Source organism: Arvicola amphibius, chromosome 1, assembly GCF_903992535.2.
Source record: "Arvicola amphibius chromosome 1, mArvAmp1.2, whole genome shotgun sequence".
Classification (NCBI taxonomy): domain Eukaryota; kingdom Metazoa; phylum Chordata; class Mammalia; order Rodentia; family Cricetidae; genus Arvicola; species Arvicola amphibius.
The window spans coordinates 167831830-167845449 of NC_052047.1; the positions used below are offsets into that span (position 1 = coordinate 167831830).

The window sequence follows — 13620 nt, forward strand, 5'->3', positions numbered from 1 at the left end:
CTGCAGCTGGCATTGCTTACGTACGAGTATATTTCAAGACCCAGAACATACCTGGAATAAGCTTCAAGTGTTACAGTCTTCTCAAGCTGAACCCTGTGTAGGAGATTAAGTATCGGGTTAGGGAGTTCTTTAGGACTAGTAGCTTAGCGATAGCATGCTTATCTACCGTGTGCAAGGTCCTGGGTTCAATCCCCACTACCCCTAACTAAAGGGTGGATGTGGTTTTCATATAGAATTCTCCATTTATGGAGGAATCAGAACTCTAGTTTAGATCTTCGATTTCCTCACAAAGTCCTGTGTGTTAAATATTTGCTCCCCACAATGTCTTTCCTGGGGCATGGTTGAACCTGTAAGAAGTGGGGCCTAGTGGGAAGTCTCTGGGTCCCTGGGAACATGCTGCTCCAGGAGATGGTGGACCCCAGCTCTTCCCTTATGCTTTTGGTGCCCTAGTCACAAGGTAGCCGGCTTTGCTGTACCACATACTTTGATCATGAACTTCGGCTGTTTTGTGAAGGGCACATAACAAACTTGCCAATTAGTAACAGACAGGGGCCACTAAAACCGTGAGAGAGAAGCCAACATTTTTTTTTTTCTGTGTAGAAAACTAACTGGAAAGGCAGAATAGAGGAGGCCAAGTTCAAAACAAAACGTGTCTTCCATTAGCATCATGGACAGAGAAGTGGTTTGCTCTAATCTCAGCAAGACAGTAAGGGGGGGGGGGCGATCGATTTGACAGTTGAGCCCCACTCAATAAAACTACTCCTCCCCCAAGTCTAGCTCCCTGCAGTTCCCCCTGGAAGGATCTCAGCAGTTCACCAAACACAACGTCGAATTTAGAAAGTAAGACTAGTCTGAAGGGCATTGCTTTGTTGCAGGAGGAGAGCCCAGATCACCGCCCCTCATCCCCACTCGCTGTATTTGGGGGATGGATTATCTTCCCTCCTGGGGATGCTCATTAGTTTTTACTAAATGTAAAAAACAGATCCCCCATGTTTGGGAACTTGACCCGAGTGGGTAACTTGATTCTTTTGGCTGGAGTCAGTTAAATGTTTTAAGCCTCTGAAATAAATTGTGGTATATTTTCATCTTAAAAAAAAAAAAAAAAGAACATCGCATAGGAGAAACATTTGTACAGCAGCCAGCCAGGGAGTATCATGTAACACGCTTAGATTCTCCCCATCAGCCAGCATCAGCACTTCCCTAGCGAAGTACATGCAGGTGGAACACTGGCGATGTGTGATGTTGTCCCTTCCACTGTGTGTTTTATGAAGAGGCTGGATGAATCTGGTACAGACGGTCAGAGTGGAGCACACTTGTGCCCATAAGTGAGTGCCACCTGGGGGGATTGGTGATCTCTGCCTAGTGTGCTCTCAGAGCTCCCTGTTGTGACCGCCCCTAGTATCCAACAGCCTGGTCGAAGCAGAGAGTTAGTCTCAGAAACACGGAGGTTCACTTTTAGAGATTGTGGCTCTAGGGCTTCAGAATGGAAACAGCCCGTTACTTGGATGGCTTTGCCATCCTGCCCGCAGTACCAACCCAAATGCTCAGGCGGTGGAGAGCAGATTTCTTTTTGCTTTGATTCTCTTGGGATAAGTAAGTCCTCGTTCTTATGCCTCTCAGAAAAGTTGCTTTGCACCGTTAAAGTCACTGTTTCCAACATGTGAGTATACTTGTACATACACGGGTGGCTTTTAAATTATCCATTATTTCTAAGTCCAGACATAAGTCCAAGGAATGTTTTCATTAGATGTTAGAGTTAGAATGTTCTAGAATTTGTGGAGTTGCAGAGGTGTCTGGTCAGAAACGTGTAAACACTCTCTTCCTTTCTATCTTTTCTCTTTTTTTTTCTAGTTGCAAACATACTTCCAGTTCCTTCCCGAACTACACAAACCCCAACCATTACCTCACCAGTGCTTAAGAGAACTGTGGGTGTATTTCTCAACGAAGCAGGCATTTTTGTCTAGTTCTCTACCTTTTCTGGACTGGAGTTAATTGGCAAATTTATTTTTCTTATCCCCTCAGGCACCACCAAGTCTGAGGATCGTGCTGCCTTGCTGAAGAAATTCAATGAACCTGGGTCCCAGTATTTCATTTTCTTGCTGAGCACACGAGCTGGGGGCCTCGGTTTAAATCTTCAGGCCGCGGACACGGTGGTCATCTTTGACAGCGACTGGAATCCTCATCAGGTGCGCATGTCTACTTGGGTGCCCAGGCTTCCCTCTGGAGAGGAAGGGCAAGATTATCAGTTCCATCACTCACATTTATAGGACAGAGCACATTTCTAAACGACTGGGCAATTTCTCCAAAGGAGAAATAGCCCAGCCAATTATTATGGCTGTTTTCTTATCTTCCTTGGAGCACAGCTATTTCCCTGTTATACCCAAGCCCGCCAAGAGCTAGAAGTGGGCTGGAAAACTCAGTTTCTTCTGTCTTAATCCCATCTCTTGGGATTGCCGTTGAGCAAATTGCATCTGGTGAAGGATAAATCAAAATGTTCCAGGGGCGCGGGGTGGAGCTCAGAGGCGGACTATGAGCTGAGTTCTCAGGAGGCTCTGCATTCACCCTCCAGGACCAGTAATAGTAAAAACAGGCCGAGGAACACAGCGGCTAGTCCTCGCTGAGGAACACAGCGGCTAGCCCTCCAGAGCCCTCCCTCTGCACGGGCCTCCTGGCATGCCTTGCTTCACTTGTTCTCACAGTCACCCTAAAAGGTCATGAATGTTAGTTACTGTTTACGTTTCTGCTATTAAGGAAACTGAGTTCCAGGCAAGTTAAATAACTTCTTCATGGACAGTTGATATAGGATTCTTAACCTTCTGGTTTTTTTTAAAGTCATTTAAAATCATGAAAAAGAATATATCCCATGGAAGCTATTTGTTTTGATTAGCTTTTGTTTCTCTAGGTGGCGTTAGATATGTTCTTTTAAAGGGATATTTTGGTGGTTCCAGAATAAATGTTGGCTAGATCTTTCAGGTCACAGGCTTCCTAAGAAACTGTAGGACAGGAGGCATCTGCCTGTAAGATACTGGGCGGAATAATACCAGCAGGGTTTCATACATATCGTCACCATCCCTGGACTCCAACTGCTAAAAGGGGGGACTACACTTCTCACGTGTGAACACAGACTTTGTCTATCTCACCCGTCTCCACTGTAACGTGCTCATCTTGTGGTAATTGGGGAAGGCTGAGTGGTAGGAACTTCCGGAAAGTGCCGCTGACCGGAAGTGGAGTGCAGGGTTACATTAGAATCAAAAGACAGCCCTGCTTCCTTCTCGCCCTTCCCCCACCCCAGGTATCTCGTTCAGTGAGCCTGGGTACCTCTGCTGAGCGTTGATCCTCCTCGTTCTCTGTGGACAAGAAGATTGAAACAAAACTAAAGGCAGGAGCCCCCAGCAGAGTCTGTTTGCTTCAAGTTCAGAAACAACTTTTATGTATTTATTTCAATATCCCTGATTACATTCTGTAGTTTGGGCAGGATTCCTATCAGAGCGACAGATCAGTGATTTTTCCTCCCTCTCTGCTGTCACTGTGAGACCTACCTGGAAGTGAAGGGAGAATGCATGGGTTTGTACCAACCAAATCGTGCGTTCATCAGATTCTCCTCAAGCTCTTGATGAGAAACACAACTTTGGATTTCCATTTTTTTTAAAAACAGATTTACTTATTTATTATGTACACAGTGTTCTGCCTGCATATATGCCTACACATCAGAAGAGGGCGCCAGATCTCATTATAGATGTTGTGAGCCACCATTTGGTTGCTGGGAATTGAACTTGGGTTAAGAGCAGCCATCTCTCCAGTCTCTGGAGTTCTGCTTTTTATCTGGAAGCTTCATGGCTGTATAACAAAAGCAGTCAACCATAAAGTCTTCAGAGAGGCCATCTTCTTAGCTGGGCTCTTGAGTTCAGATAACATGTCTTAGTCAGTGTTCTAGTGCTGTGGAGAGACACCAGGACCACAGCAACTCTTTAAAAATTAATTGGGGCTGGCCTACCGATCAGAGGTTCCTTTCATTATCATCGCGGTGGGAAGAAGCATTGCGGCACACAGGAAGACATGGTGCTGGAGAGGTAGCTAAGAGTTCTACATCCCGGATCTGAAGGCAGCAGGAAGAACAAGCCACACTGGGCCTGGCTTGAACTTCTGAAACATCAAGTCCACCCCTAGTGATACACTTCCTCCAACAAGGCCACACCTCCTAGTTGTGCCACTCCCTATGGGCCTGTGGGTGCCATTTTCATTCAAATCATCACACATAAATGAGAGGTGTGAAGTTTGAGATTACTGATTGAAATCCCAGACATAAATAGGCCCTTGTGGCACAGGTCTGTAATGTCAGTTGTAAAAGAGGCAGAAGGCAGAAACAGGAAGATTACAATTAAGATTAATCCCATTTGGTGGTAGGGAGTGATTTAAGGGCCAGTCTAGGCAATTTAGTGATACTTTGTTTTAAAAAGTAAATGTAAGCCAGGTGGTGGTGGTGAAAGATAAAACAAAAACAAAACAAAGAAGACAGGTGCACGCCTTTAATCCCAGTGCTCAGGAGACAGAGGCAGCTGGATCTCTGAGTTTGAGGCCAGCCTGGCCTACAGAGATTGTTCCAGGACAGCCAGGGCTATACAGAGAAACCCTGTATTGAAAAAGGGAAGGAAAGGAAGGAAGGAAGGAAGGAAGGAAGGAAGGAAGGAAGGAAGGAAGGAAGGAATAAAAAAAAGAAAGAAAAACAAAAAAAGGTAAAAGCAGGGCTTAGATGTATGAGGCTGGGGATTTAATCTCCAGTACTGCCCCAAACAAACGAACAAACAACAAAAACTCAAAGTAAAACAAAAATATAGAGAGAAGTTTCAGAAATAGTAACCCACCCAGTAACTATAGCACCTAGCTCTTGTTTATGCCATGCAACCTAAGGACTTGCATTCTTCAACCTTCTCCATCCTAGAAATGCCAACTGTGACTACTTTCCAAATAGACAGGTGATCCAGTTACACAAACCCGAATTGCTACCTCTGCCACCAAAACCATTGCAACAAGTTCCCAAAGACTCTTGGACTTTCCACCCTGTCCCTGTCATCTGCCACCACCTGCACTTTAGTGTTGTGGGTTTATCAGCCTCTTTTATACAGAGGGCAGAATACTACCCCTTCTGGGCAAGCCTGGTCTAAGATTACCCCTCTGGGCAAGCCTGGTCTAAGATTACCCCTTCTGGGTAAGCCTGGTCTAAGATTACCCCTTCTGGGCAAGCCTGGTCTAAGATTACCCCTTCTGGGTAAGCCTGGTCTAAGATTACCCCTTCTGGGCAATCCTGGTCAGCTACTCCCTGAAAGAGGAGACTAATTGTCATGTTTGGAGCATAAATATGAAGCCTGAGGTTGGTGAAGGGACTAGTCTTTTTGGAGAACACAGTTTCTGCTTCTGGCTGAGAGAGCCCAAATCTTTACTATGATCTCTGTGACCAAAATGATTGGCTCACTCACCTAATTCTAATGGAAAGGTTGGTGACACAGAGGCTGTCATTGACTGTTATGAATGTGAAGATGTGTTGAGATGAGGTTCAAGCCCTCCACAAAGGAGTTTACATGAATTTGTTCATATATCTTCTGAGGGCAAACTTCTGCCTAATTAATTGCCCAGTTTCCAAGGTCCTTGCAGCAGAAACAAATCTCCTGGGCACACTTTTGTCCACTGTCCCCTTGTGTTGCACAGATGGCAAGAACCTGGCCTGGCTAAAAGGACAAGCTTATAGCTGAGTATCAGCCATGTCCAAAGTGTAATGCCAGGAGTGCAAGAAAGGGCATAGGCCTTTGCCCAAACACACACTGGCACGAGCACAAACAACTGATCAGCAACAGACCTGGTCCCTTGCCTGGACCATGTCACTACAAAGGCCATGCCCTGGCATTTTTGTGTGAGAAGCTGTAGTTAGGTGATGGCTTCCAAAGTTTATGGAAGTTTTTATTTAAAGATTTCACTCAAACCTTTTTTACATTACTTCAGGCAGTGGTGGTACACATCTTTAATCCCAGCACTCGGGAGGCAATGACAGGTGGATCTCTTTACTTGAGGCCAGCCTGGTCTACAGAGTGAGTTCCAGGAAAGGCTCCAAAACGATAGAGAAACCCTATCTCAAAAAACAAAGCAAACAAACAAACAAACAAAACTTTTCCCTGTTATAAGATTAACATGTTTAAAGTAGAGGAAACTGTTAAAATACGTATAAGCAAAATGAAAACTATTAAAGATACAGCTTCTGGTCCTACCAGTGGGCAATGTAAGCATTGCTGGCATGCTGGTGTTTGACGTTCTCATCTTGTTTGTGGTGTTGGTGGATGTGCACACTAGGGACCAGGTGTATGTGCTGCTTCACAACTAGTTGCTACCCACAGCTCTGTGTCATTGAGTCTTCTGACGATTTGTGTCTCTGCTCTGTATCATGCAATAATGGCGTTCTGGTACCATTGAATGTTTACTTCCTCTTTTGAAAAAAAATACAGAAATACTAGGTAATGTTGAAAAATGCCCATTCTTATTTATAAATATTTATGTGCACCCTTGGTAGTTTCTTCAGGATAAACTTCCAAAAGTGAATTCTGAGGCAGAGTCATGCCCAATGTTTACATTTTGGCATACCATGCCAATTTCCCCCCCCCACTCCCTCCCTCCTCCCCCAGTTAATTACTTTATTGTCCTACTAGCAATCACTTGCCTTTCCAGATCTACTAGGATGTACTTGTAAAATGAAATACTGAGTCTTTGATAGGGCTAGGTCCAGGAATTGGGTAGCTGGTCAGTTACTATCTGTATAATATATGTAGGTTTGTATGTATAATGAAATGTACATGTGCATGTATATGTGTGTGCAATGCATGAAAATGCAGTTCAGTGATGCAGTGTTGTCATTGCAACTACACCTGGCAATGAAGAGACTGCGTCTTCCTACTTAAAAATGTTTTTGTAGGTAATAATCTAAATCTTAATTCTGACATCAGATGTATTGGGTTTTGTTTCAATGAAGGGCAAATTTTCATGGCAAACCTACAGGTAGGTAACCTTATTTTAGAGCTAGATTTCAAATCCTGCGATGATATTACTTCACTTGGTGTGGTTAATTTAAGCCCTGATTTTCTCAATAGAAAATGACCTTGAATTTTTCCAAAGACAATAGCTTTGTGTGTGTGTGTGTGTGTGTGTGTGTGTGTGTTTACATGTAAGCAAAATCTAACCTTTGTAAAGGCCGGTTACATAACCCTCCCACATCTCCCTCTAAGGTAGCCCTGTGTGCTGGGTTAACCCAGGTCCCTGGACCCTCACAGCTTATATTGTTCTCAAAAACAGGATCTGCAGGCCCAAGACCGAGCTCACCGCATCGGTCAACAGAACGAGGTCCGGGTGCTGAGGCTCTGCACCGTCAACAGTGTCGAGGAGAAGATTCTCGCAGCTGCGAAATACAAGCTGAATGTGGACCAGAAGGTTATCCAGGCGGGCATGTTTGATCAGAAGTCATCCAGCCACGAGCGGAGAGCGTTCCTGCAGGCCATATTGGAGCATGAAGAGGAGAATGAGGTATAATAGAAAGCCGAGTTTCAGAAATCTAACAGTGACCTTTTGTCTCGAAAGGATTAAAAATAACGTCTTTGTTCCTTAAAGAATTTTCTGGGCTGATGTTAATTAAAATGACTAAATTAGCTGCTATCTTATAACCCAAACACAGAAAACCTCTTAAAGTTATTCATATGAGTGTCTTAAGAACTATTACCAAAGGACTTTCAAAAGCTTAGCCTGTGGATGCTTCCCTCTCCTCTTGGGGGTTGGGTACCACCAAGTATATTTTATTGTATCGTGAGCGCTGCCCCCTATAGGAAAACTGTGAGACTGCAGGAATTATGCTTTGTAGAACTCTAGTTAACTAGATAGGCTAAGTCCAACCTCATTTTTCTTTTCTTCCTCTGGTACTTCAAAACACCTGCCGCTGTTGCTTTTTAATCAGGGATGGGACTACTTTCAACACACTTTTAGGACGGCCCTTCACGGCTTTCTTAGGTCATGAGTTTGGAAACCTTGACCTTAACCTCTACAAAAAGGATCTTTTTAAGAACAGAGCAGGGCGGGGAACAGAGTCCTAAAGTTTTTATTTACAAAACTCGCCAAAGTTGTGCAAACAGTGTTTTGATTATCTGTCTTTTATCGCATCATTTTATTCTTTTAGATGACCAGTTTCAGACATTTTATTCTAAATATTCACTCCTTTTTGGACTGGGGTATATAGCCAAACACACACACACACACACACACACACACACACACACACGCACGCACACAGCCTGAAGTGAACTTGAAGTACATTTAAGAACACATCTGTAACATCTAGAATGCAGACTAGCAACACCGGTTCTTACCATGGAGCTGTCCGGTGATGAACGCATTTGCTTTTGTGTACTCGAACTTAGAAGTTAGAGCATAAGTTTATTTTACATATTTACACGGAATACTGTTCTCATTTGCATGTGTGTGGATTGGCTTTGTGTGTTTCAAGTCCTCTATAAATTAAAAATTAAATTCTTTTAAGAATCTTTTTATTTATTTTTTTCATTGAAAATAGATTTTTTTTTCATGTAATACATTCTAATTATGGCTCCCCATCCTCCATCTTCTCCTCGGTTCTCCCCAGCTCCCCACCCACCAAAATCCACATCAGTTCTTGCTTTCTTACTCTCTTATTTGTGATGGCATCAGTTGGAGAAGACTCCTGGGTTAAGGGTGGGGTCTGTGTCCACTTCCACTCTGAGAACCGGAATCCCATCAGCTCCAGACCTGCGCAGGCCCTATGCATGCTGCTGTATTTGCATTCTCTGTGAGGCAGTCCTGCTGTGCCGAGGAGTCCGTGTTTCCTTGGTGTCCTCTACGCCCTCTGCCTCTCAGAGTCTTTCTGCCTCCCTTTCACAGGATTCCCTGAACCTTGAGGGTAGGGAAGTGATGGAGACGTCCCATTTAGGACCCAGTGCTCCACGATCTCTCTCTCTCTGCACATCTCTGTATTTATTCCTGTCTATGGCAGGAATAATCTTCTCTGATGAAGTCTGAGCAACTGAGCAAGAAACTGAACTATGAGTGTAGCCAAATGTCATTAGAGTCATTTTGTTGAGGAACAGTGGTGTTGGGTTTTCTCCTAACGTCCCTGGCCTGTTAGCCTCAGGTTCTTGGCCACCCAGCACTGTTGGGAATAGGTTCCATCTCATAGAGTGGGCCTTAAATCCAATCAGATTTGGCTGGCTCGTCCCACAGGCTTTGTGACACTAAAGTACTAGCACCTCTTGTGTTCCTGTCACCACTGATGGCTGAAGGCTTTGCAGCTGGACTGGTGTTTACCTTTCTGCTTTGGCATAGCATGCGGAGTGCCTTCCAGGACCTTGGCAAACACTAGTCAGTAAAGGGGAGCTCTAGGTAGGCGCCTCTGTTTGAGTTCTTCATGTTCAGTGTGTTGTGTAAGTGTGGTCTTCAGCAGCACGGCTTTGCCATCGGTTTGTGGAGAGCAACCAATAGTCCTGAAAATACTTTGGGTGTTTGGAGGTTCCCATGGGGCACATTTGGCCAACGACTCGATTAGTTGTAACCCATTTCCAGAACTGGAGTCTTCTTCAGGTGACAGGAGATGTCTACGTAGGAACTCCTTCTCCTCCCATCCCCTCCCCGTTATTTGGTGTTTCAATTCGGATCACCTTCATATACGTTTATGCTTTAGAGTTTTCATAAAACCCCTCAGATGACCTTTAGTTCGGGCTGTCTCTCCCTGTATCCCCTCCCTCACCTCTTTTTCTCTCTCCATACCCATCTGATCCTCCCAGTCCAGTCTCTGCCCCCATCTGTCTGTAACTATTTTATTTCTCCTTCCTAGGAAGATACATTACCCCCACTATCGACTGCTCTCTATCTGTGATTATATGAATCATGGCATGCCCATCAAAGGCTCATATCCATATATAAGTGAATACATGTTTGCGTGTGAAGTAGAGGCTGATAAGTAAAAGGATCCTGAGTCTTTGCAAAGCCAAGAGTGTTTTGCTATCGTGCCTCCTCATTTGCCTGCCTTAAATATACCTGACTAGTTACCTGCTGAATTTCAGGAAATGATGAGAAATAAAATTGTTCATATGCACTCATACATCCACACACATCTAAAACCTTTTTACAAAGCTAAATCATTCACCATTTCTGGTTTTTAAGGTTGAAGATTTGCTACAGACTTAGGAGTCAAATTGCCAGGTGCCTTTTCATTTTGTCTGTATATTTGGCCCTTTCCTGAAACACTATGCACTAGTGATGTGGCTTAGCAGGTAAAAGTGTTTGCCACCAAGCCTGCAAAACCGAGTTTTGGCCTCAGGACCCACAATTTGGAAAGTGACAACTGACCCACACAAGTTGTCTTTCGATATCCACACATACACCATAGCACATGTATTTCTGTAATAAATAAATACTGAATAAATACTATAATAACTATTAAATACATTTCAAATAATAAATCATGTGATAAAATATTTAGCCCACTCTTAAATAGTATATAGAGTGGAAAGAGCCGGTGCTCAGCCAGGAGTCTCCACTGCATTCTTTTTTACTGTTTGAAAGACCTTGTTACCTGCCCCGGTGAGATGATGGGCGAGGAAGCCTGGAGTTTTCAGGGCCCCCTAAATCACTGGGAGAAGCTGATCTCCCTCAGGCATGCAGACCACCACCATGTAGGGCCTACAGGGGGGATCCTTGCTAACCGTTCCTCACTGTTAGCAGCCTGCTGGGGCTCCACGTCCCTCCCCGACTAAGCCTGTGTCAGGCAACTGTTAACAGGCTCTGGTGGTCTGTGCTGATGGAAAGCCAACAGGAGCCCTTTGCAGACTGTGGTGAATGGCTTCCGTCCCAGCAGTCCAGGGCAGCGCAGGGTGCCACCATCACAGCTGGCCTAGAGTGTGTGGGTACAAAGAACACAGCAAGAGTTCTTGCACACTTCCCAGACACTTTGTGCCCTGGGGACTCAGGTCTCTGTAAATAGTGCCCTGCCAGTTTCTAGGAGATTCTGCATCTTGCCCAGGGACACCTATGGCCACATTGTGTGGGTGGCAATCACAGGTGGCTTTGGGGACAGTGAAGGCAAGTGAAGACCTCTGTTAGCTAGTGCTTTTTTGCCAGGCACACGATATTGTAAGGGCTGAGCCCCCTCTCCAGCTAGTCTGCCCCCTCGTTGTGTGAAATAGAATATTTAGACAGATTGGCTTTCATCAGCATGAGGGTGAATTAAATTGGAAGGGTTTTCAGAAGTAATTATTGTCTTGAATCACATACTCTATTGAGTTGCATTCATTTCTAAGACTGATTAAGCCCTTGCAGTGTGCAAGGTGTCTTGGGAGCTGACATCATCCAGCTTAGGTTCCTGATATTTTTTAAACTCGTGGAAGCAACAACGTACTATTAGTTCCTAAGACCGTGAGAACTGTTGGTTTCTGAGAAATTAGCAGATAATGTGCCTTTGTTTAACAGAATATAAAATTTAGGAACTTTCAGGCCTTATGTAATCTTTTGTTGTTGTTTTTGAACTTCATTAGATTGTTTTAATTCGGTGGAGTTTGGGGGTATTTTTTGTATCGATAGTTTTTAATTGATCTTGAACTATAGTTTTAACCACCGTCAGTAATAGTGCCTACTGAAAACCATTGATTTGACATCTTAAAGGTTCTCTTTCCATACCTATGTATGATTTTTTTCTTGTTCTGATACGTAGTGACAAAACTCATTATTCTGGGTAAATCTTTGAAAATAAACACATTCACGTTGGCAGAGCCATAGGATTAACATGAAGTAATGGTCTCCTGTGGATTTCTGTAGTTAAGGTTGGCAGTGGCATCCTCCTGTGAAGTAGATGTCACGCCTATGTTGCCGATGAGGTCATGGAGGCGGGGAGACATTAAGTAGCTTGCTGTAAAAGTTACAGAAAAGATCCCCACCCAGGAGAGCTGGTGTTTCTTAGAGAGCAGATTTCCCACCCTAGACAGATTTCCTGCTGCCAAAGAGGGTTTGCAAAGCTCGCAACATATGAATGGATGGCAGGTACTAAAAGTGAGGGGCCCTTCCCTTCCCTTTCTGTCTGGAGAAACAGGACAGAATTACCCCCCCCCCCCCACACACACACAATCTGCAGTCCTGGTCCTTAAAGTATGTTCAATCGTTCTGTTTTTTTAATCCAGGAAGAAGATGAAGTACCAGACGACGAGACCCTGAACCAGATGATTGCTCGCCGGGAAGAAGAGTTTGACCTTTTTATGGTAATGTTGCAGGAATCATGGGGAACCACTGCCTTCCTCTTCCCCCCCTCCCCCCTTTCTGGTATCCAGGACGCCTGCAGCCTGCATACTGGGTAGAACCTTGGTGCTGAAGCCTATGCGTTTCTTTTGATTCACAGTCTGCAAACTGGCTGGATTTAGCCTGCAGACATATTGTGTTTGGCCCACATTGCAGTTCTTAAAATTTTGCATTTGTTGCCAGCATGAAAAGAATCCTGATTTCTGGCTTCCTTTGGAAAATGAGATGGGGCAGTGTTAGGCCCACGGCTCTGTACTGAGGCAGTTGGCCAGAGGCAAGTCACAGCTTCGCCCTCTCTATGGACAGTCTCTATGGTGCACAGTTCACTGGGACCCACTTCTAATTGCAGCCCAGCATCAGACTGGATAGCAGCCTGTTCTCAGAGCATCCAGCTTCTAAGTGTGCCCCAGTCAGCTCCTTCCTCATGAGAGCAGGTGAACAGCAGCAACCCTTGAAACTGTTGCAGAGAATATACATAGGCAAAAACAACTTTGGGGCGTGTGCATAGTAAGACATGGCCTTGTTTCAAAGAGCAAACCGTGCTTCATGTTAAGGAACCTTGGTATTTTAGGATCTATTGTCCGTGGCTTCACACTTGAAGTACTGTGGTATACAGCATCTTAGAAGTTCCCTAAAACTTGACTTCGATTTACACGTGAGGTGCCCCACATGCCACCGTGGTTGGGGAACAAGCTCCATCTGGGGGGGGGGGGGCGGGAGTGCTCAGCAGCTGCAGAGCAGTGGGTACCACCTTCTTTGGGCTTTTACACTCTGTCTTAAATGACCAGGACAGTCCTGGGTACGCAGTGGTGACGTACTGGATTATTGAGTGAGTGGTGGGAGTTACAGTTCCAGGCTTTGTCTGGCTGGCAGGACAGATCCAGATGCTGGAGTGTAAGGTGCCCTGCATTACTTTGTCATTTTAATCTTCATCGCGGGCATCTAGCCTGATTGTGGAAGGAAGGAGGGTGCCCCACAGCTGTGGTGTAAGGAACCCTGGCACACCCTGATCAGAGGCACCAGTTGGAAAGCCCTAAGGTCTTGGATAATGCACCCTGCATGAGCAAGACTCATGGAGAAGGAGGGGTGTGGTAAAGATTCTATTACTGGTGCTGGGGCTATAAGGTGGAGATGTGAGACTCACTGAGCCAGAAATTACAAGTTTCGAAGAGAAGCTAGGAATCCACGCTGTTAGACGCCATCTCAGCATTAAAGTGTGCAACTAAATCCAGGACTTTCACTAATATTATTCTTTAATATTGCAGGCCAAAGAAAACA

At 44.8% G+C, this 13620-nt stretch overlaps 1 protein-coding gene across 1 annotated transcript in view; it reads left to right on the plus strand.

Annotated features, from left to right (window-relative positions):
* The window catches only part of Smarca2 (SWI/SNF related, matrix associated, actin dependent regulator of chromatin, subfamily a, member 2), a 170261-nt gene that overhangs the window by 96486 nt on the left and 60155 nt on the right, over nt 1–13620 (plus strand). The window contains 3 exon segments of the mRNA XM_038338305.1: nt 2023–2186; nt 7333–7560; nt 12228–12305. Coding sequence (XP_038194233.1) covers nt 2023–2186; nt 7333–7560; nt 12228–12305 — 470 coding nt within the window.